The sequence below is a fragment of the Eriocheir sinensis genome, chromosome 16 (genome assembly GCF_024679095.1).
Source record: "Eriocheir sinensis breed Jianghai 21 chromosome 16, ASM2467909v1, whole genome shotgun sequence".
NCBI lineage: Eukaryota > Metazoa > Arthropoda > Malacostraca > Decapoda > Varunidae > Eriocheir > Eriocheir sinensis.
The window spans coordinates 4,775,375-4,798,873 of NC_066524.1; the positions used below are offsets into that span (position 1 = coordinate 4,775,375).

Consider the following 23,499-nt stretch of genomic DNA (forward strand, 5'->3'; position numbering starts at 1 on the left):
AAGAAATTAGTGGAAGCTAACACTAACCGCTAACCGCTATTTTGATTTAAATAGCTTTAACCTCAGTTTAGTATTTTGGCTCTGAAACCCTTAAAAACAGAACTAGTGACTTGAAATTTCAATATGTTGTAGCTTAGACAAAAAGTTTCTCTAATAATTGTCCAATTACCTTACTTTAAAGCGTAATTTACCCCAAAGTGAAGCCCCGGATTTAATGCGCCATGTTGCTCAACTGGTGCTGTGTCTACCCACAACGGACAAGAACAAACCTGTATGAATTTTTATGTAGACTTAGAGTTAGCGGAGGAGGAACTACATTTAGCGAAAGGAAATTGGTCCGCTAATAGTTTCCAAAGTTAGTGAAAACGCTAATCAGCTAAGGAGAAATAGCTTCGCTAACCGTGTCCACCACTGGTCGGCAGTACGTGTTCTGTAGAAGACTCAGCCTAAGACATAAAAAAAGCCATCTCTGCACAGGTGTCCTCGATGTGACGTCATCTTGCAGGTTGGGTGGGGCATTTCACACACATTGACGGGATTATTTAACTTTTTTCCATTAATACACCAATCAGCTCATGGAATCAAGCTGGCACTAGCTTTACTTAGAGTGGGTAATTTTCGACTCCCCCATTATCAAACCTCCTTTATATTACGTCTCATGATCAGACACAGGACTTGTAATATTGTTTTTTCTTTGCGCTGAAGTGATGTTAGTGGTCGGAAGAATCGGGTATGAACCTCCTCATGTTGGAGAGAATGTCCCCGTGAGTGAGTGGGCCGCCGTTTGGGGACTCCTCGTCATTGGTGTGTGCGGTGTGGGGCAGCCTGTGGAATAGAAAGCGATTGGTATTTCAGCCTTTATTTTATATATTTTTTTAACACATTCATATCAAGTAGGTAAGCCATGTTTTTAAAGCCTCTCGTGGACACTCAGCTATCCTTCTCCAACGAACCACTCCATGGCAAACCAAAGGAAAAAAAAATGTTTAGACAGTTCCTACTGTGACAAAACTCCCTTCAAGTTAAAAAGTCCAAACAACAATAAAATAAAACATTCACTTGTTACAACAACAGCAACAACAACAACAACATCAACTACTACTACTACTATTACTACTACTACTACTACTACTACTACTACTACTTCTATTGCTACTGTTACTAGTACTACTATTGCTGCTACTACTACTACTACTACTACTACTGCTACTACAACAACTACTACTACTACTACTACTACTACTACTACTACTACTGTTACTACTACTACTACTACTACTACTACTACTACTACTACTACTACTACTACTACTACTACTACTACTACTACTACTGCTACAACTACTACTACTGCTACTGCTACTAGTACTACTATTGCTGCTACTGTTACTACTACTGCTACTACTGCTGCTGCTACTACTACTACTACTACTACTACTACTACTACTACTATCACCCCTACTACTACTACTTCTACTAATTATACTACTGATATTAATAATAATTAATACAAATAATAATAATAATAATATAATAATAATAATAATAATAATAATAATAATAATGATAATGATAATAATAATAATGATTATGATAATAATAATAATAATGATAATGATAATAATAATAATAATAATAATAATAATAATAATAATAATCATTATAATAATAACAATAATAATAATATTATAATAATAATTATACTACTGCTACTAGTATTACTACTACTACTACTACTACTACTACTACTACTACTACTACTAATAATAATAATAATAATAATAATAATAATAATAACAATATTATAATAATGATTATACTAATACTAATACTGATACTAATGATAATAATAATAACAATAATATAATAATGATAATAGTAAAAAATAATAATAGTAAAAATAATAACTGGAATAACAATAGTAATAATGTTACCGGTAATAATAATAATAATAATAATGATAATAATAAATAAATAATGGTAATAGTGATAATGATACTACTACTACTACTGCTTCTACTACTAAATAATGATAATAATAATGGTGATAATAGTAATAATAATAATAATAATAATAATAATAATAATAATAATAATAATAATACTTACAATGGTGATAATAATAATATCAATATTATTAATAATAATAATAATAATAATAATAATAATAATAATAATAATAATAACAATAACAATAATAATAATAATAATAATAATAATAATAATAATAATAGTAATGATATCAATAAACCAATTAAAGAATATAATAATAATGACAATGCTCTGCTGCTGCTGTGCTGCTGCTACAATTGCTTCTATTACCGGGCACAGCGGCAGGGTCGGTTCTTTCCCTGCAGCACACTTACTGAGGTTTGCCAAGAGGCACAATGACCTTGGGCTGAGACGTCTCACTTTGGTCTGACGCGTCCTCTCGCTGCGTTTCTTCCCCCAAGGGGGCGGTGCCGGACGGCAACTCGTCAGCCAGCAGCACCTGACGCAGCTGTAGCACCTCGTGCACGCGCTGCTCCACCACCGACAAGTATACGGATACGCTGTTGCTTGTTATCTCCCCGCCGCCTGGGGAATGTTAGTTTGCACTTCATAAGCTGGCTTAAAAAGAGGAAATGTCATAGGTTGAAGAAGTAATAAACAACCACAAGCTCGAAAATCTTACAATGAACTGTGCAGTGCTGCGATATTTGTTAAAACCTTTTGGCTCTCGTGGTATATGTAGCCACTCCTTCATGACCAGCTCGTTTAATCTTAAAAGGGAGCTAAGTGTGCCATATCTGCCTTCAGTGGGTTCTGCGGTATAGCAAGGTAAAGATACGACTACTATTACCAAACAGTTAAGGTAAAGTTGGGGGCATATGCTATAAGTGTGCGTGGCTGGGGTGCGCATGCGCGCTTTCGTCGCATTCGCCATTTGAGCTTATGGTGGGTAAGAACCCAGTTTTCCCGGGTTACCACAGTTGACGTCCTCCAGGTTTCCTCAAATACCCATTTAGTGACCAGCCCGAAAGGTAGGATGAACAGCTGGGTAAGGTCCACGCCAGTTGGGGCCGGGATTCGAACCCTGGCCTGCGGATTCGTAGTTAGTCCCGCTAACCACTGCAGCACGGAGACGTGTTATTATCAGCAGATGCTAATTGAATGCATAGGCAGTTACTGCTGCAAACAGGACTATGAATACATCTTTGGACTACCCTGACTACTGGGAAGGGAACGCTGTCTGCATAGATAATTGATAGAAAGGGCCAACGGGGGAGGCGTCGCAGGGTGGGTGGGTCAACGCGCCGCCTCTGTGCATGCTACTATTTTAATTGAGTTTTGCTATGCTATTAACATCATATTTGAAATCAGGGGAGTTGTGGAGAGTGACCTCATGATGGCAGCATACAGTCCATTCACTTTCAAGCAGAATTCCTCAGTAAAATGGCTGGAGTCCCAGAGGAATAGGTAAGGACGCTTCTGATTGGCAGGCGGGATGGCTGACGTCTTCGTCGCCCAACACAATGGTATAGGTTTACAAAATATTAATGCTTACATACGTAGTTCATCTGTTACTCAGGATAGGAAAATTTTGGTGGATTTTTAAAAATCTGATTATACAGCTAGAATACGAATTTCAAAACTCGGTAAGGTAAAAAAACGAACAAACAATTACTGTGAGTAAAATTCAAAGAATAACAGTTATTGTTTATACCATTTTATGCAAATCCTTCCTGTTCTCCTCTTATGCCGTACTTTATTTTAAATCTGAAAGTACCATCGTCTTAAAGAGGATTTTATGTGCGAGAACAAACCTTTTTTCTAACATTGATTCCATAATGGCTACAAGTATTGACAGGAAAAAAGTGATCTAAACTTGTCCGATTATGTCTAACAAGAATTACTATATTTTTTTTACACTATCGAGTTTTGAGAATCGTTGTACAGTTATTTTTCAATCGAACTGTGTCAACAAACTTTATCCATCTAATGTAACATGATTTGATAATAAAAAAAAAGATGAACATGTCTAGCGTGTTTGCCAACGGAGTCGTCAGCCACCCCGCCCGCTAACAGCAAATCAGCTGCATCCTTGCCTACTCGGCAAAGAGCTAACGAGGTCTATGGTGTGAAAGCGTTCGCGGATGTGCCATGATTATTCCAAAATAAATCGACTAAACTAACTATAGGAACGACGATTAATCCTTTCCATTCGCAAAGAAAAAAAAAAACTAGTGATTAACGCTTTTCATAACATGTATATATATGATTTAATATGTTTATTCGTGGAGGCGCTAAACTTTGCGATCAGAAACCAAGATAAAACAATCTGTTGAGTACGACAATCTGGTCCCTGTGCCCTGCCCCGTCCTTCTAGAACACTACCGCTTTTCGAACAACAACCACCACCACCAGTGAACATCAAGGCCCGAAGATTCAGTGTTCAGTGTTCCGTGAGATTTTATTATCAGAGATGAGCAGATTTTACGTCAACGATACATATAGTGCCTACCGTCCTACATAACACACCCTAAGTCCAACCAGCATATCTCTGCATACTGCAAGGAAAGAAAGATATGGCTATACTCTTGCATAAACATAGACTTTCAACATCTCTTCACTTTGCACACTGCCTCCATCAAAGCCATAGTGGAGTCACTCAGAGGGGGATGAGTAGGAGGGCGCCGGACATGTTCCCCTTCGGACCTTTTCTCCACCGGACAACCCCGTCGAAGGGGAATCACCTTGTCTTGGTGACGGGGCTTGAAGCGAGGTCGGCGGCACCACCTACCGTGGTGGCTTGTCTACCTCGATAGGGCTTGATGTCCGCTGACCTGGACCAAATGCTCCCCTGTAACTGTTTTCGTATGGCTCTCTCTCTCTCTCACACACACACACACACACACACACACGCAGGTAAACACTGGTTAACTCACACTTCACCTTTCGAGCGATTCAGTCTCACGAGATCTCGAATGATGTTTTGGGCCTGCTCCTGCCCATAGTTTTTAAGATTTCCCTCGCTTCACGAGGCAACAAATAATGTATCGAGTCAGGGGCCAAGGTTATAAGAGGAGGGCACGGTGCTGCATTGACTACAGGTGGTTGGCCCTCCTGCCTCTTACGTTCCTCGGCTGTGACTCCTCTAAGTAAGGTATTGTGGTGGGAAACTTAAAACTTTACTTGGTGTTATTGCTGGACAAATCATTTCTATGTAAAATGCTAATGTTAAGGTAGGATAAGGATTTATTGTTATTGTAAATTAATTGGACTGTTTCTAAGTTAATTATATTCATTATAAGTAATTGGGTTTATTCTTGACTTTTCTCATTTACGTGTTCTAATATCTACCTGTTATATTCCTTCGAGATAAATATGTTGAGTATATTGTTACGATTTGGCAGTCTTTCCCAAGACTCATCATCTTTCCTAACTGTAAAATCGTAAGATGGGGGCCTGACCGGGATTTTCTTTTGAACATTGTTAGCCAGCATACCTCCAGGGGTGTTTTCTGTTTCCATGCAGTATAGTAGTTATGTTGCAGGCTTTTGAGATTCTCTTAGTATTCATACCTAAAAGTGGTTTATTGTTCATAATCTACAATATTTCTGTTTAATGTTAAGAGGACTAAGGAACTGATCACTCCCGTCTTATTTGGCCTGTGATTTAACTTATTTGGGGATTTGTAGGCGTAATTGGCTGTTAGCAGGAGTCCCAAGTTTTAAACTCGATAGCAGACACCGTGAGTCTTGTTCACCCTTGTACGGGAATCATCCGGACCTACTTAGTGGAGCAATCTATGACGTCATCCCGCTGTCATCACGCTTGCTCGTCGCAGTTTTGAAGGCAGAGTGACTTGACTTGGTATATATATATATAGACTTTGCTTTATACCATACGAACATCTGTATACGAACTTTATCGTACGAACTTTTACTTACGTATTTTTGTCAGACAGTAAACCGTCGATATAAAGGACCCGCTTATAACGGATTTCGGATATAACGGACAAGGTCAGAGGGTCACTAATCCACGGAGACCAACCAAAAATAGTTTTTGAACAACCGCTCCCGGTAACTATAATAGCCGTGCTAACCACCTCGCCCTCCTCCCTTTATTTGCTGTCCCATCCTTGGATTACCGTATTCTGTCTCAGCCCATCTGATGAAATATTTTCCTTCTTGTGGTTCCCATTCAAATGAAGAACGTGTTTACACCACAAGAAAGTTTTATGCATTAATCTAGGACGTAGATGTAATGTAAAATAGCCAAGTGTTTGTGACAGCGTGTCATCACAGCGAAGATCAGTATACTCGGACAGTTGGCGCCAGGTCTCTGTACAACCCATTCCCAGCCCTCACACAGCTGAAGGGGGTCGGCTGTTAGATAGTTTAGATTAAGTTAGGTTTGGTTATTAAATTAATTCGGCACGTGGTGTGGGGCGACGGAAATACAGAGCGCAAGACGTGACAGGGCGGCGGCGGGGGTGGTTCACTACGCGGGCCGGTGTTGCTAGAAATACCTCCTCTCAGTAAGGGAAACTTCTGGGTACATTTTCAAGCTCCTAATGTACTGGTACACTATCCAGTCAATGGTATTCCCCAGGGAGGGATCCCTTACCTGTACAACGTCTACACAGATGATCTCACTGCCGCTCTGCGTGACACTGGCACAGGCTGCCACTTACATGATAAGTGCATCAACTCGCTTATTTATGCTGATGACATGGTACTGATGGCGCCCACAGGACCTTAATGGAGTGTGTCAGGCGTATGTTGCCACGCACGATAATGTCTACAGCACCACCAAGACAGAGTGCATGGCAGTGCCTCCGCCACACTCCAGGGTGGACTACCAGACATCAGCATGGCTAAGTGAGAGTGCACTTACATTTGTGGATAGAGTCACATACCTGGGCCATGTCATTAACAGGGAAAGGACTGATGATGACATCAAAAAGCAGACCACCAAGCTCACAGTCATCGGCAACACGCTGCTGAGGAAAGTCTCCTTCTGCAGCACGGAGGTGAAGTTGAAGTCTATTATTTAAGCGTATATGTATCTCGTTCGATCTCGTTCGTTTTTCCTGTCTTGTTTTTTATATATGCCGCTGGGCGAAATAAAAACTATTATTATAATTATTATTATAAGTCATCTGCTGTCCACCACGCATGCGCACCTGGGGAATACACAGCGGGGAAAAAAAAACAATAATTTGTATGATTTTGTTTTAGTTAGTTCACTTGTGATCTTTGTGAGCGGTGAGTAATATATAGAAACAGTAAGCAAGTTGAACCTCTCTATGCGAGCTATTTTGCTGCTGCGGCAGCGGGCGGCGGCGGGTGTACAACAAGCATTAAAAAGTCAATCATTTAATGATTCGTGACAGAAACAGTTAGCAGATTATTTCATCACACCCCTAAAACTACCTAATTACCCCCCAAAAAAGGTTTCGTCTGCCAGTGCGAGATAGTCGCACTTGTAAAATTTTACCCATACCCGTTACAATACGGTCCCCCACAGGGCCCCACTGCAAACCTGGCAGCCTCAGTGCTTCGCAGTCCATCGCCAAGTGTGCTGTATGGCTATACGGACAGTATGGCTATACACACACCACAAAAACTACCTACGCTTATTAGGTTCGTCGCTACTATACGTATTTTCATATTTCCGCCGCTTATAACGGACTTTCCGCATTAACGGACTTACTTCCTCCCCAATTAGTCCGTTATATGGAGGGTTTTCTCTCTCTCTCTCTCTCTCTCTCTCTCTCTCTCTCTCTCTCTCTCTCTCTCTCTCTCTCTCTCTCTCTCTCTCTCTCTATATATATATATATATATATATATGGATTACCATCCCAAAATTTAAACTAGCACCGGGACAGCTGGGTAACTTGTTGAATAAAGGAGGGAGAATATCCGGAGGGGAATATGTCCAAGGGGTAATATGTCAGAAGGGAAATGTCCGTCGGGGAAAATATCAGGAGGGGAAATGTCCTACACTCTAAGTAGAAGGAATATGCCAAGAATCGTCCAGAGTGGAGTTTTTAGAAAAAGTCTGAGCGAAGAGTTCAGCCTTAGAGACAAATGTGACGGCAGTGATGCCGTCAGGATTAAGGAGAGGAAGGAAAGATGAAGAAGTGAAATTGGAAGAGATATTTATGGCTGGATGCCAGAAGTCTCTAAGAATTTGAGAGAGCAAGGTTGCTGCACTTTCTATTTATGAAAGAGTTTTTGGTTAGTCGGAGAATAATTTTGGTGCGATTCCACGCAGAAATGTAAAGCTCGTGATTAGCAGGAGTGCGAAGGCTGTGGTACCTTTTGTGAGGTACTTCTCTATCTTTGATAGGCTTTGGGTGAATTCAGCTTTAAGGAGATAATAAAAAGAGCGAATAACTTACCAACTAACTAGAAGGAAAAATATGTAAGGATAGAAAGACGAATGGATACAGCAGGCTAAAGAAAAAGTTGATCTAACTCAAGTTAAAAAAAAACGAGAATGAGGGATGATTTATGTACTTTGTGTCTTCCCACATACTCACCAACAATGGCCACGATGGGTAGCGGGTCACACTGCAGAACGTCAAAGAGCTCTTGCGTGGCCGTCTTCATCTCCGTCAAGGTGTCTTCTGCTTGCCTTAGCTCCCTCTCTAAAGCCTCCACTCCCCTCTCGCCGCTCTCAAGCTCACTCTGCACAATGAATTGACGTACAAAATATGTGCACTTCATGAAGTTGGCATTTACTAAAGTGTATTTTTCAAAACAAAATCATGATTACAAGGTACGACTATCTCTTATGTATATTTTGTCCAAATATTTAATATATAGAATAATTGGCTGTAAATAGGAAACTTTTATGTATATTTTGTCCAAATATTTAATATATAGAATAATTGGCTGTAAATAGGAAACTTTGCTAAGTTTGTGGGACTTACTGGAAATATTCACACACACACACACACACACACACACACACACCACGCACACACAGTATAGCAACCAATCGATCAATAGGCGTATACGCCGAGTGACGAGTTGCCACGCCCACCCTGCGATGTCAGGACCGGGGTCCTTCCGGAAAATTCTTCGTATAGACCCGCATCCGATCCAAAGTAGCTACCTCAAGGAAGGATCTATCGACCGACTCAAACCACGAGCTTTGTGAGCTTCCCTTTGGATTGTGAGAAACCCCGGTAACTGGAGTCGACTTCTGGGTACCGTGGTACATGCCTGTATAGCCGGAGTTGGTGTTCACTAAATATGTAGGTAATAGGGCTCGAGTCAGTCTCACGGAATAATTGCCTGTTTGACAAAAAGTCATTCCAGTGCTATCCTTTGATTTTGCGTTGGCACTTATTGCTAAAGGCACCAATCCTTCTCTTCAAATCACCACTCAGTTTCCATATCTCACAGCCGTAAAGTAAGTCAGGGAGCACAGTCGATATGAACAGGTAATGACAACGCCATATACTCGTCCTTAGCGAATCCAGACCAGTGTAGTCCAAGCCAATCCGCCGCAAGACTTCCTAACGAGATCCATCGTTGTTTTGAAATGCGCTACTAAGGTGTGTGAATTTTTCCAAGGTATCATTGTCTTCGCCACACGAACGAACAAATTTTAATGTTTAATATAATACAACAACCCCCCAAACACTTGTACCTTGATCTTGGACAAGGAGACATGAAATCCCAAAGGCTTCGCCATCACCAGAACTTCCAGCCACTCATCAAAGATACTGCGTCATCGGCAATAGAAGGTATTAGCAACAGATGCTCCACAATGACTGACCAACAACCCTGTCGAAGGGGAGTCACCTTGTCGTGGTGACGGGGCTTGAAGCGAGGTCAGCGGCACTACCTGCCGTGGTAGTTTGATTACCTCTATAGGGCTCGGTGTCCGCTGACCTCGTGGACCAAGTGCTTCCCCTTCATCACTAGTAGAGGAGGCCTACTGGTGATGTTGCCTGCGTCCGCCCTTTTACCTCCTAGGGCAGGGCTATTGTCTCCCCACGTGTTTGCAGTGCGTGGCGTTCCGTATACTCCCCGTGCCCTCTCATCCGGGAGTTGGGTCCACCGCGGGGCGGGGTGTAGTTCCCCTCGGTGGGCAACACGCTCCTTTGGTGGAAGGGTTGGGGTAAGACGGGTGGTTTAGTGTGGCCCCACTGAATCAATCGGCTGGTCATGTGTTGGCTAGGGTCAAGCTGTCACTTTCAGGTGGGAGGTCGCATCGGTCCCGCGGCCACCGGTAAACACCTGGCAGTGGCTGCGTATACTTCCCCATTACCCCTGGGGGTGTTGGGTGTGGTCTGGCCCCAACATCCAGCCTCCCCCTTGTTGAGCTCCGTGGTGGGTGGAGGTGTGGGGAAGTGAAAGTGAATATATAACTAGTGTATGGGTAAACATACTCGGCCCCGGCCTGCCTCTCTCCCTGATGTCCGCTTGTCCCGAATACCTCCACACGCTACTCTCACATCCCCACCTAGGAACCTTTCACGGCTCCTGGTGGTGCCTCTGGGAAGTCCTTACCCCCTAGAGCAGTGATTTCCAACCTTTTTTTTCAGGCGACCCCAATCATGCACTTCTAGACATGACCGCCACCCCACTAGTTTAGTTGTATATGTGTTATTATAACACAATAACACCATGTTTAATATTTTGAGGTCTTGGTGACCCTAAGAAAAACGCTTGGCTTGGGGGTTGGGAAAGGGGGCCATAGAGCGTCTGCCCAAGACAAGTCCGTGGGACAAAAAAGTCCACGGAATAGTGCACGTAAAACTGCGAGCTCCCCAGTATCCTAAATATAAGTTATGCCTGGCATATATGAGCCTGTTTTATTTTAAAAGTACATTGTTGTCAAGTCTGTGGATGGCTGCTCGATAAAGGACCTCGATATCTTTACAGTACACCGTTCTCTGGTCAAGGTTAGTGGCAGTGAACCCATAATCTTGCCACAAGGGGACGGGGGCTTGTTGGTTGAAGTTTCATCACCTGGAAAGAGCTCAAAGCAACGCGGCCATGTATACTTCTGTTCCTGGTGCATCCCCCGTCGAAAGGGAGTCACCTTGTCGTGGTGACGGGGCTTGAAGCGAGGTCGGCGCACCACCTACCGTGGTGGCTTGCCTACCTCGAAAGGGCTCGATGTCCGCTGACCTCATGGACCAAGTTACCTCCCCCTCATCACCGGTAGAGGAGGCCTACTGGTGATGTTGCCTACGCCCACCCTTTTACCACCTAGAGAAGGGCTCTTGTCTCCTCACGTGTTTGCCGTGCGCGGCGTCCTGTATAGTCCCCGTGCCCTCTCATCTGGCAGTTGAGTCCACTGCGGGGCGGGGTGTTGTACCCCTCCTCGGTGGGCAACACGCTCGTTTGGTGAGAGGGTTGGGGTATATTAAGACGGGTTGTTCAGTGTGGCCCCACTGAGTCAATCGGCTGGTCATGCGTTGGCTAGGGTCAAGCGGTCACTGCCGGGTTGGCGATCACAATGGTCCCGCGGCCGCCATTAAACGCCTGGCAGTGGCTGCGTATACTTCCCCATTACCACTGGTGCTGTTGGGTGCGGTCCGGCCCCAACATCCAGCCTCCCCCTGTTGGACTCCGTGGTGGGTAGGGGTGTGGGGAAGTGAAAGAAATCTTTTGTGTATGGATATAAATACACTGGGCCGACCTGCCTCTCTTCCTGACGTCCGCCCGTCCCCGGAAACTCCCACACGGTCCTCCCTCATCGCCACCTTGGAGCCTTTCACGGCTCCTGGTGGTGCCTTTGGAAAGTCCCTACCCCCTAGATGGTCTGCCCAAGACAAGTCCGTTAGACAAAAATGGCCACAGAATAGTTCACGAAAACCGGGGAACTCCCCAGTCTCCCAAATAGAAGTTATGCCTGGTATGCACGAGCTTGTTTCATATGAGAAGTACATTGTAGTCAAGTCTGTGGATGGCTGCACGATAAACGACCTGGATATTTTTGAAGTACACCGTTCCCTGGTCAAGGCATGCGGCCGTGAGCCCAAGATCATGCCATAAGGGGACGGTAGCTTGTTGGTTGAGTTTTCGTCACCTGAAGAGAGCTCAAAAAGCTCCGCGCCTTTACTTCTGTTCCGGGTGCATCAGTGTCCTGTTCTCCCCATGCCACCATGAACCAATCTCGGGGAGTTGTCTTTTCACAGGACCTTCTCCGTTACTCAGAAGAAAGGTTGGTGAACGAACTCAAAAACCACGATGTGACTTCAGTGCGACAAGTTCAACGAAAAGTTGACGAAGTGCTCACACCTACACCAACCCTGTTCATTACTTTCAACCGATCAATACTGCCCATTACTGTGAAGCTGGCCTAGCTAAATTTGAATGTGAAGCCCTATGTACCCAACCCCAGAAGGTGCTTCCATTTTCAAGCGTAAGGTCACGTCACCCAGACCCGTCGGCGCTTGAAAAACGGCATTGCAAAATTATGTGAGTCCTGTTGTATGGGTAACCACGGTGACGACTGCCCTGGCCCTGTGCGGTGTTACTACTGTGGTGAGCCTCATACTGCCTCATCAAAGGATTGTGAGCGCTACCGCTTTGAAAGAGAAGTACGCATCATACGCAACCAGGAAAGGGTGCCCTTTGCGGAGGCGAAACAACTTGCCCCAAACAAGATGGCCAGCCCTGGAATGACATACGCCGCTGCCCTCAGTGCCCATGTCCATCGCCGTTCTACCACTGTCAAGTCTGTTCGTCCCACAACCTCAATTCTACCTGAAAAGGCCGCCGCATCCCCCCGGACGCCTGCTGATGGCCGCAGTGAGCCCCATCAGCAGAAGCGCAAGCACAATGAGGAGGGTCTTGGGGACACTCTTCCTGCTAAAGTGCCTTCTCCAGCGCCCGCTTCTGGGTCGGTTCTGCAGCCGCCACCCCTGCACCAGTGGCCCCGGCTGACCCTCAGCCGGTGACCGCTGCTGCCCAGGGTCACGGTGCGGCTCTGCCGGCGCCCGTGTCCTCCGCCTCCGCACAGTCTGTGCCGGGGATTCCATCCACGTCTCCCTTCCTTGCCACGAAGCAGGAGGCCGGGAAAAATTAGGTTTTCCCCGGCCTGTCACATCGGCCATTGGGTCGAAAAGGAACACACTAACGCTGGGGCCAACTCTCCAGCGAAAGCCCGGTGTTAAAACAGGGATGCCCCACTCCGGGGGCGCCCTAAAAAAACAAAAAACAAATTCAATCTCATACAGTGGAGCTGCCGTGGGTTGCGAGGAAGCTGGGAAGAACTCCAGCTCCTAATTAAAGACCTCCAGCCGCAGTGTCTGTGTCTCCAGGAGACACTGCAAGGAGCATACGCCCATCCTCCCCCACGCAATTACAGTGCCATATATTCGCCAGCCGATCCCACACAAGCTCCTTCGGGAGGTACGTGTCTCTTCATATCCAACGAGATAGCACACACTCCGCTCTCACTTAACACCCAATTGCAGGCTGCTGCTGCTGAAATCCACATTACACGTACCCACACTATATGCTCTCTATATCTCCCACCCAGTACACCAGTCAATCAGCAAGACCTGACACTGGTACGCCAATTGGCCTCACCCTTCTTAATAGTTGGCGACTTCAACAGTCGCCATACACTATGGGAGGATACCACCAGCAACCCAAGAGGTGTCACTGTTGCATCTGTAATTGAAGACCTAGACCTCTGCATACTGATCTACATGGCAGCGACCACTACCCCATCTTCATCTCCCATTCCACCTTCCAACCGCCACCTCGATTACTGCGTAGGAAATTAGATCGAGCGGACTGGGAGCTTTTTCCGGACCTTGACTCACACGGAGACATCAATTGATGACTTCAAGACAACTGAGGATGCAGTTACCTTTTTTACGGCGCACATTCACCGGGCAGGAGAACTTGCAATCCCACAGACAACGAGAAATGCATCATGTTGGCCTGTGCAATGGTGGTCTGACGAATGCAAGCAGGCAGTGGCATGCCGTCGCCGGGCCTTCAACCGTTACAAGAGGCATAGGAAAGAGTTCAACCATATTGCCTTCAAGAAAGCACGATCACAAGCACGCCGAACTTTAACCCGTGGGCTTCGGCTATGGGAAAGCCGAGAAGTGGCCGAGAAACGACAAAATTACACTGTATTTTGAGACTAAGAAAAGAGCATGGAACGTACATCAGAGTACTCCTTTCATAACCATAAAACCGTTAAAAATGTTTACTTTTACTCAAACTCCATTCTTTTTGGGTGGTGTTTGTTACAAAATAAACAGTCTCGTGACGCGTGGCATCTAGCCGAGAGTCGCTTGTTGTCTACTATAGAGAATTTGAGAAGTGATTACTGTATGGATAGCTATTTCAGTCTGCCATGACCTTACAGCACCACCTCTGACAAAAAAGCCCACCTCAAGATCACTCACCCACCACAATGACCTAAGGCATTCATGGTGGGTTGCGCTATGCCACCACCGCCTACAATTAGCTCGAATTAGGTGTTTTATGGCGAGCCCTCTTTAGTGTCCACCGTACCACAGCCAAGACTCGTGAAAGCCCTGAAAAGGGTCTGTCGACGTTCTCGGGTTAAAAGAAGCACGACGATCCTCATTTGCCAGTTATGTAGCCTCTCCTAATTTACAAACTCAAATGACACAGGTGTGGAAGAGGGTGCACAAAATTGCAGGACAGTTTTCAATAAGCCCACCACCTGCACTCAAAATCACCGATAACCTAATATGAGGGAGCGCTGAAGTCGCCGACGTCACAGCCAGCTCATTTGCTGCTGTGTCTCAGCGTGGCTCTAGACCTCCCGAAGGACGCCGGCTCATGGAAGAACAAGAGAGACAACACCTAGACTTTTCATCCCTCAGTACCGAAATATACAACGTTCTCTTCTCCATGCGGGAACTACAATCAGCTCTTTTCCTTTGCAACGACGCCGGGACCCGATAACAGGAACAGACACCTTAGTCCTACCACCAAGACCCTGCTGCTCCAAATATACAATTCAGCTTGACACACTGGCTACATACCAAAATATGAATGGGGCAAAGCCATTGTACGTACTTCCCATCCGCAAACCTGGGAAGGATGGTTCACAGCCCGTACACTACCGATCCATCACTCTAACATCCTTCCTCTGCAAACTCTTCGAAAAGATGGTAAACCTGCCTAGTACACCAACTAGAGAGCAATGGCCACCTGACTTTATCAGTCAGGGTTTCGGAGGATGAGATCTACAGTAGACGCCATCGTACGTCTCGAGTCAGCTGTATGCCGCTCGTTTGCAGACACACAACACATGGTGTGCATCTTTTTTTATATTTGATCTTGTAAAGGCGTATGGAGATATGGGATACTAAAGCAGCTTAATGACTTTGGTCTCCGTGGACTGATGCCAAAATTCATTGAAGGATTTCTTTGAGAACGGAACTTCCGCGTCAGAGTTGGTACGTCCTACTCACCATCCTATGAATAGCAGGAAGGAGTTCCCCAAGGAAACGTCCTGAGTGTCACCCTCTTTGCCGTTGCCATAAATGGTATTACAACATCGCTCCCTGAGGGGGTGTCGTCCTCCCTCTATGTCGACGACCTGGCAATCTGGTATTCGGCGTCTCGGATGCCCACCGCAGAGCGAAGACTGCAACATGCCATCCACATGATATCCAGATGAGCGGAGAAACATGGCTTCCGATTTTCACCATCCAAGTCAGTTGCCATTCACTTTTGTCGCCTGAGAGGCCACCATCATGTGCGGTTCACGTCTACCTGTTGTGGAAGAACAAAAGTTCTTGGGACTCGTCTTCGACAGACGCCTCACATGGCTCCCACACCTAAAAGACTTAAAAACAAAGTGCATGAGATCGCTCGATCTCTTTCGTGTTCTGTCATGCACTTCTTGCGGCGCTGACCGTACAATACTTCTACGCCTTTATCAGGCACTCATCGGGTCGAGACTGTCTTACGGCTGCGAAGTATACACATCGGCAAGAACCGCACGCCTCCGCACACTTGATGCAGTCCACCACGCTGCAGTCCGACTGTCAACAAGTACCTTTAGAAGTTTAGATCATCCCCCATATCAAGTCTTTTAGTTGACGCGGGAGTCCCACCTTTGGACTTGCATAGAGACGGACTTCTAATTAAATACTGGTTCAGACTACAACGCCAACCTAACAACCCTGCATACACCGTTGCTCTAGACAGCAATGTGGATATACTATACAGAAAAAAACCTCTCCTACCTCGCCCCTTTTGTTTCCGTGTCCGGAATGTCATTGGGAGCTCTCGCTACCAAAAGCAGTTTATCAGATACCCCCCAGCGCACCGTGGGAGTTCCCAAATATACATTTCTGCCGATACTTTAACTTCAACAAAGCAAGGATCTCAGTGGGAACTGCTCGACAGCTTTTCCGGTCCCACACAGCTAGTTACGCCACATCTGTACCAGTATCCACGGACGACTCCAAATCCGATGCTGGCGTTGGATTTGGAGCTGTCTTTCCAGACTTTCCCCGTTCTGGAACTTTGCCTGCTATCGCTTCAATTTTTACCGTAAAACTATCTGCCATTCTTTCAGGAATTCGCACCATCTTTACTTTGCCTGTCGATTCTTTTACTGTCTACTCTGACTCACAGGCAGCTCAGTCCACAATAGAAGATTTTAGGAGCACCCACCGTATCGTTTTAGATATTTTTAGCTGGCTAATTCTAGCAAAAAGGCGTGGGCATCAGGTGACCTTCTTTTGGGTACCTGCCCACGTCTCTGTGCGTGGTAATGAGGAGGCCGATGAGGTGGCGCGTGCCGCTGCTTCTCGCCCTCCCTCACAGTGCGCTCTTCCTTTTAGGGACTTGCATCCCACCGTGCGGTCTGCACTCCAGGGGTGTGGCAGCGCAGGTGGGGGGTTGTGATTGCCACGACAAACACGGGGGAAGTCACGACCAGGGCTGTGCGTCCCTGGTCGTGTTCTCATATAAGCAGTCGTAAGAGGGAGACTGTCCTGAGCCTTAGGGTGGGTCACACTAGATACACACATGGCTTCGTCATGTCTCGGGGAGTTCAGCCTTACTGTGATGACTGTTTGGTCCCCCTGACTGCTCGGCACTTGCTGGTCGAGTGCCCCAGTCTGGGGGACCTACGAAAGCGGTACCTCCCCCGATGCGGGGCGGAAATGGGAGTTTTTTCTCTCTCTCTGGTGCTGGGGGAGAAAGTACTCTACTCGGGACATGACGTTTATGGCTTCCTACTGGGGGCTGGCGTCCTCAACCTCCTGTAGGTTTTATTGTCCTTTTATTGAGTCCTTCTTTTACCTTTTTTTTAATAATTACTGTTTATTATAGTTTTAAATTATAGTTTATTTAAACTTTTATTCGGCGCCACATGACCCCGCAGTTGCAGCGCCAAGACCAAACGCCACAATAATCTAATCTAACCCTTTCTTCCAATTAGGAGGAATGCTTCCAAACTGCCATACAGAAGTCAAGATCGCATGCAAGATGCATGCATCGTGTTACAGATAGGTTCATTTCTACCCCGCATCTTTGCCACAGCCTCTCTGACCTCAAGAGATGATGGGCTGACGTCGATGGTGGATTAGCATCCGCCACTGGCTACCCTACAGCTGAAAGCTGCCTACTCGAAGGGTACACCATGTAGAACTGCTCAAAGTCCTCAGCTCGATGAGCTTTCTGCCCATCCATGTTTGACGCGAGGCAACCGACTCCTGCTGTTCGGATAGCGCTGACGAAAGAGGGAGGCTGTGAGCAGAGTTGTTTTTGAGGCTCGGAGATCGGAGGTCATTCGTACTGAGATGGCCTTCGACATCCTCAGCAAGACTCCTGAAATACCTTTCATTGTCTCTTCTCCCCAGCATTGCTCTAGTCCTATTCGACAGAGCCATATAATGGTGCCGATTTCAGGGAAGCCTGGAAGCTCGACTCCTCTCAATATTCTCCAGCGTCTCCCTTGCGACAAAACCACCAAAAGATCTCATGCGTTCTCTGATGCACTACTTTGCAGCCTGAATAGTTTCACGTTTGAAGATATCCCACATTCCTACAATCTACAGGGTTTTCAATGGTGCTGACCACATTAAACTGATTCGAAACTGCCAATGCATTCTCATAACAACATGCCAGGTCTAGAGGTGGAAGTGTTGTTACATCTCGATATTATTTTTGACCTGACATGAAGCTTGAGTGTTGCAACAACAGGTCCTTGATCCCTGCAGTTCTGGAGGACTCTCCACACCTTGTTGGCGTAGTGCAGAAAACGGCTTGTCAGATAAAAAAAAGCCAAATAGACTTGGCTTAGCACTGGTATATGGCATTGTCGACACCTGGGCTGAAGTGCAAGGCTTCGTATCCTCAAGTCGCTCGTCTTCCTTGTATTACTCCTTTGACCGTGAGACATGAACACACACACATACACAAAAATGAAGAGGTGAACTGATGTCTTCGGTAATAAGTGTCTTCATATTATCATGGGATCTCACTGACATCAATTCAACTAATCGGCGATTCACCCGTGAGAGTGAATTGATATGAATTACCTTAAAAATCCGTGAGCACCAACACCAACTCCTTAAAAGTAATTAAAAGTAAGTACTCATCAAATGTCAGTTCCTTGTCACTCCAGCTGCTAATGGGATATGATTGTGCGTGTGAGCTGTCATCTTCGAATGAAAAATCACCACTGAAGTACCACTAGAAACTGTGCAAATGATATTGGATTCTTTTTCTAGGAGCAATAGCAACAGGAGCGCAGAAAATATCTTTATTATGTATTTGGCACTGGCTTGGCACGTCTTCATTAAGCTGTCTAGTTTTAATGCTTCTTTAAAGAAATGATACAGGCTTGACTTTTTTTAATTAGTAAACAAAAGAAATACCAACATGATCCGAGGGCTTCGAAACTTGCCGTATAGAGACAAGAAAATGAGTTTACATTTTTTGGAACGAAAAGACTACATGGTGATTTGAGTGAAGTTTGAATACTGATATAGGCGTTATTAAGGTCTACTTGATTTTAAAAAAAAGAACATTAAAAACAGATTTGTAAAATTAGAATTGGGTATAAATTTGATATATTCAGATCGGGATGAAAATGAGAAGGAATTGCTTTACAAGTAGGGGAGTGGAGAAGTGGAGAAAGCTAGGCAGGTATTGCAGTCCATTTAAACACTTGTGAAAGCTTTACATGTCGGTTGAATATATTTAGGGATGGGAATGAAAGTCCCTGACAACCCCACGTCCACAAGCTGCAATGTGTTTGTCATCTGACCTCCTTTAGTATCCTCTGACAGGCTGACAGACTGACATACCTCTAGCTGAGAAACGGTGCGCTGGGATTCTCGACCCTCTTCCTCGCTGCGGCCTTTTGTTTCGTCAATCAGCTGACTGACGCGACGCACTTCTGCCGTGAGACTGGTAACCTGTTGGTGAAAGCTCACTGAATAGCTCGTCGTTCCTCTATATTTATTGTTACCAATACATGTTTAATCAGAAATAGCATACAGTGAAAGAGGTCAATGGCATTTTTTTTATTCTTTGGAATGGAGTACCTGCCTACCAATCTCTCTCTCTCTCTCTCTCTCTCTCTCTCTCTCTCTCTCTCTCTCTCTCTCTCTCTCTCTCTCTCTCTCTCTCTCTCTCTCTCTCTCTCTGTAAAAATAATCCGAAATCCTTCTTCAGTTACATAAACAACAGAAAGGCGATCAGAAGTGGAATTGGACCTTTAACAAACAGCGACGGTGCACTAGTGACTGACAGCCAACACGTTGCAAACCTATTAAATAATTACTTTTCCTCGGTGTTTAATAATAACAGTCCTCCCACCACCACCACCACCAACACCAGTACTAATGTAAATCCCGAGCATGCATTGTCTAACTTTGAAATAAAACCCGATGAAGTCCTTAAAGCCCTCAAATCACTTAAAACAAATAAAAGTCCTGGACCTGATAAAGTATATCCAACTCTGCTGAAAGAAACAAAGAGCGAAATACTCTCCTCCCTCACAACCGTATTCAATATGTCCTTGCGACAAGGCATTGTCCCTTCAGATTGGAAAAAGGCTAACGTGACACCGATTTTTAAGAAAGGAGACAAAAAAGTACCAGGTAATTACAGGCCCATTAGTCTAACTTCGGTTGTAGGTAAGCTACTTGAGGGCATAATTAGAGACAAAATTGTGAGTTACCTTGAAAGCCACTCATTAATTGGGGACTCACAACATGGCTTCCGAAACAAAAGATCCTGCCTATCAAATCTATTAACCTTTTATAACGACCTCTTCACTGTTTATGACGTAACCAAATCACTGGACGTAGTCTATCTTGATTTCCAGAAAGCGTTTGATAAAGTCCCGCATCATAAATTACTTTACAAATTAAAGCAAATAGGTATTGACAGTCAGGTAAACCAATGGATCGCGAATTGGTTGAGCAACAGACAACAAAGAGTAGTGATTGACGGATTTAACTCAGAGTGGGCGCCGGTCACTAGTGGCGTCCCTCAGGGCTCGGTTCTTGGCCCAGTGCTCTTCATTATTTACATCAACGACGTGGATGTTGGACTCAATAACCGCATTAGTAAATTTGCAGACGACACAAAGATTGGTAACTCGGTTCTCACTGACGAAGACAGGCAAAGCCTCCAAGAGGATTTGCACAAAATTTCAGCTTGGTCGGATAGATGGGAGATGCCCTTTAACGTAGACAAGTGCCAGGTCCTTCAAGTTGGAACGAGGAATAAGAAGTTTGATTACGAAATGCGCGGCGTTAAACTCAAAAGCGTTCAATGCGTCAAGGACTTGGGGGTCAAAATCGCGTCAAACCTCAAATTCTCACAGCAATGCACCGATGCAGCAAATAAAGCGAACAGAATGTTGGGCTTCATTAAAAGAAACTTTTTATTTAAGAATAAAGATGTAATACTCCCGCTCTACAACAGTTTAGTCAGACCCCACTTGGAATATGCGGTACAGTTTTGGTCCCCCCACCATGCAAAGGATATTGCTAAATTAGAAGGTGTTCAGCGTCGGGCAACGAAAATTATCCCTTCCTTGCGCAACAAATCCTACGAAGAAAGGCTTTCTACCCTTAACATGTTCTCTCTTGAGAAACGTCGCCTCCGAGGAAAACTGATCGAATGTTTTAAAATACTTAATGGTTTCACGAATGTAGACAGATCAACATTGTTTATGATCGATGACACTTTGCGCACGAGGAACAATGGCGTAAAACTCAGATGTAGACAAGTAAATTCAGACTGCACCAAATTTTTCTTCACCAACGTTGTAGTGCGAGAATGGAATAAGCTCCCATCATCAGTAGTCCAGTGTAACACGATTGACTCCTTCAAAAATAAGCTCGACCGTCACTTCCTTCAACTTAATATCAACTAGAGTAGAAATGCAACGTTTTGGAGTCTTCTGATTAATGTAAAATCACTTAGGTTTAAGGACAGACCACCAAGTCTGGACCATGGGGTCTGTGTGGTCTGATTTTCTATGTAAATCTATGTAAATCTCTCTCTCTCTCTCTCTCTCTCTCTCTCTCTCTCTCTCTCTCTCTCTCTCTCTCTCTCTCTCTCTCTCTCTCTCTCTCTCTCTCTCTCTCTCTCTCTCTCTCTCTCTCTCACTCACTCCCTGCACACACACACACACACACACACACACACACACACATTATGTATATATATATATATATATATATATATATATATATATATATATATATATATATATATATATATATATATATATATATATAGATATATATATATATATATATATATATATATATATATATATATATATCCAAAATTAAAATTTCAAAATGGCGCACATACACCAAGCCTCGGAGTCCCCGCCTGGGGGGGGGGACCACAAATTCCCCCAGGGAGGACTCCCCTTCTGGCTGCCGACCCGAGAGGTGTCTTGATAACTCCTCGAACCTCTTTCTTCTCAATTTCTGCAACATTCGCGGTCTTCGCTCTAATTTTCATTCTGTGGAACATCATCTCTCCTCCTCTAAACCTCACCTTCTCTTCCTTACCGAAACACAGGTTTCTGAGGCTACTGACAGCAATCTCTACTCTGTTCCCTCCTACTATCTCTATCCTAAATTTCAATCCAAAGGTGGATGTTGCGCCTACGTGCGCAACGACATCACTTGCTCTCGTGCCCACAACCTTGACTCTTCTGAATTTTCCACCATCTGGCTAAGACTTCATTGTCATTCTATTACTAAATACATCTGTGCTGTTTATCTCTCACCTAACTCTACCAACTATGTAAAATTCTTTGACTATTTGAATTCTAAAGTGGAGCACATCTTGACCCACTCTCACTTCGCTGAAATCTCCATCCTAGGAGATTTCAATGTTCCTACCAGCTTTGGCTTTCATCCTCTTTCACTGACCATCCTGGTGAACAAGCCTACAACTTTGCTATCCTCAACGACCTAGAGCAGTTGGTCCAGCACCCTACACGTATTCCCGACCGTCTTGGAGATCGGCCCAACATTCTAGACCTCTTCTTTACCTCAAACCCTTCTGCTTATTCTGTCAAACTGTTCTCTCCGTTGGGCTCCTCCGATCACAATCTTATTTCTGCATCCTGTCCTATCGCTCCTGTACACCCTCTGGACCCACCGAAGAGGCGATGCTTCTGGCATTTTGCTTCAGCTCGGTGGGACGACCTGAGGATGTACTTTTCCGATTTCCCGTGGAATGATTATTGCTTCCAGGATAGAGACCCCTCTGTGTGTGCTCAGCGCATCACAGAGGTGATTGTCTCTGGAATGGAGGCATACTCTCCTCGTTCTTTCTCTACTCCTCACGGTAAAAAGCCTTGGTTTAATTACGCTTGTTCTCGTGCTGTCAATGATAGAGAGGTAGCTCACAAAAATCGTGCCAAATCTATTCTCCGACTAACCAAAAATTCTTTCATTAATAGAAAATGTCAAAACCTTGCTTTCTCTAACTCTTCCCGTGACTTCTGGCATCTAGCCAAAAACATCTCCTCCAACTTCACTTCTTCATCTTTCCCTCCACTCCTCAGTCCTGACGGCAACACTGCCGTCTCATTTATCTCTAAGGCTGAACTCTTCTCTCAAACTTTTTTCTAAAAACTCCACTCTGGACGATTCTGGGCATATTCCTCCTACTCATCCCCCCTCTGACTCCTTTATGCCTATTATAAAGATTCTTCAAAATGATGTTTTCTATGCCCTCTCTGGCCTCAATCCTCAGAAGGCTTATGGACCTGATGGAGTGCCTCCTATTGTCCTTAAAAACTGTGCCTCCGTGCTGTCACCCTGCCTGGTCAAACTCTTTCGCCTCTGCCTGTCAACATCTACCTTTCCTTCTTGCTGGAAGTATGCCTTCATACAGCCTGTGCCTAAGAAGGGTGACCGCTCCAATCCCTCAAACTACCGTCCTATAGCTTTACTTTCTTGTCTATCTAAAGCTTTTGAATCAATCCTTAACCGGAAGATTCAAAAGCACCTTTCCACTTCTGACCTTCTAT

General features: G+C 44.8%; 1 protein-coding gene across 1 annotated transcript in view; it reads right to left on the bottom strand.

The window, feature by feature from the left end:
• Positions 1-533: 533 nt before the first annotated feature.
• LOC126999142 (uncharacterized) overlaps positions 534-23,499 on the bottom strand; it is a 33,134-nt gene continuing 10,168 nt past the window's right edge. Inside the window, exons 2-5 of the mRNA XM_050861472.1 lie at positions 19,289-19,434; positions 8,534-8,681; positions 2,367-2,577; positions 534-825 (exon numbers count right to left, since the gene is read on the bottom strand). Of these exons, the coding sequence (XP_050717429.1) occupies positions 711-825; positions 2,367-2,577; positions 8,534-8,681; positions 19,289-19,434 (620 nt within the window). The 3' untranslated portion in view covers positions 534-710. The remainder of the gene's footprint in view (positions 826-2,366; positions 2,578-8,533; positions 8,682-19,288; positions 19,435-23,499) is intronic.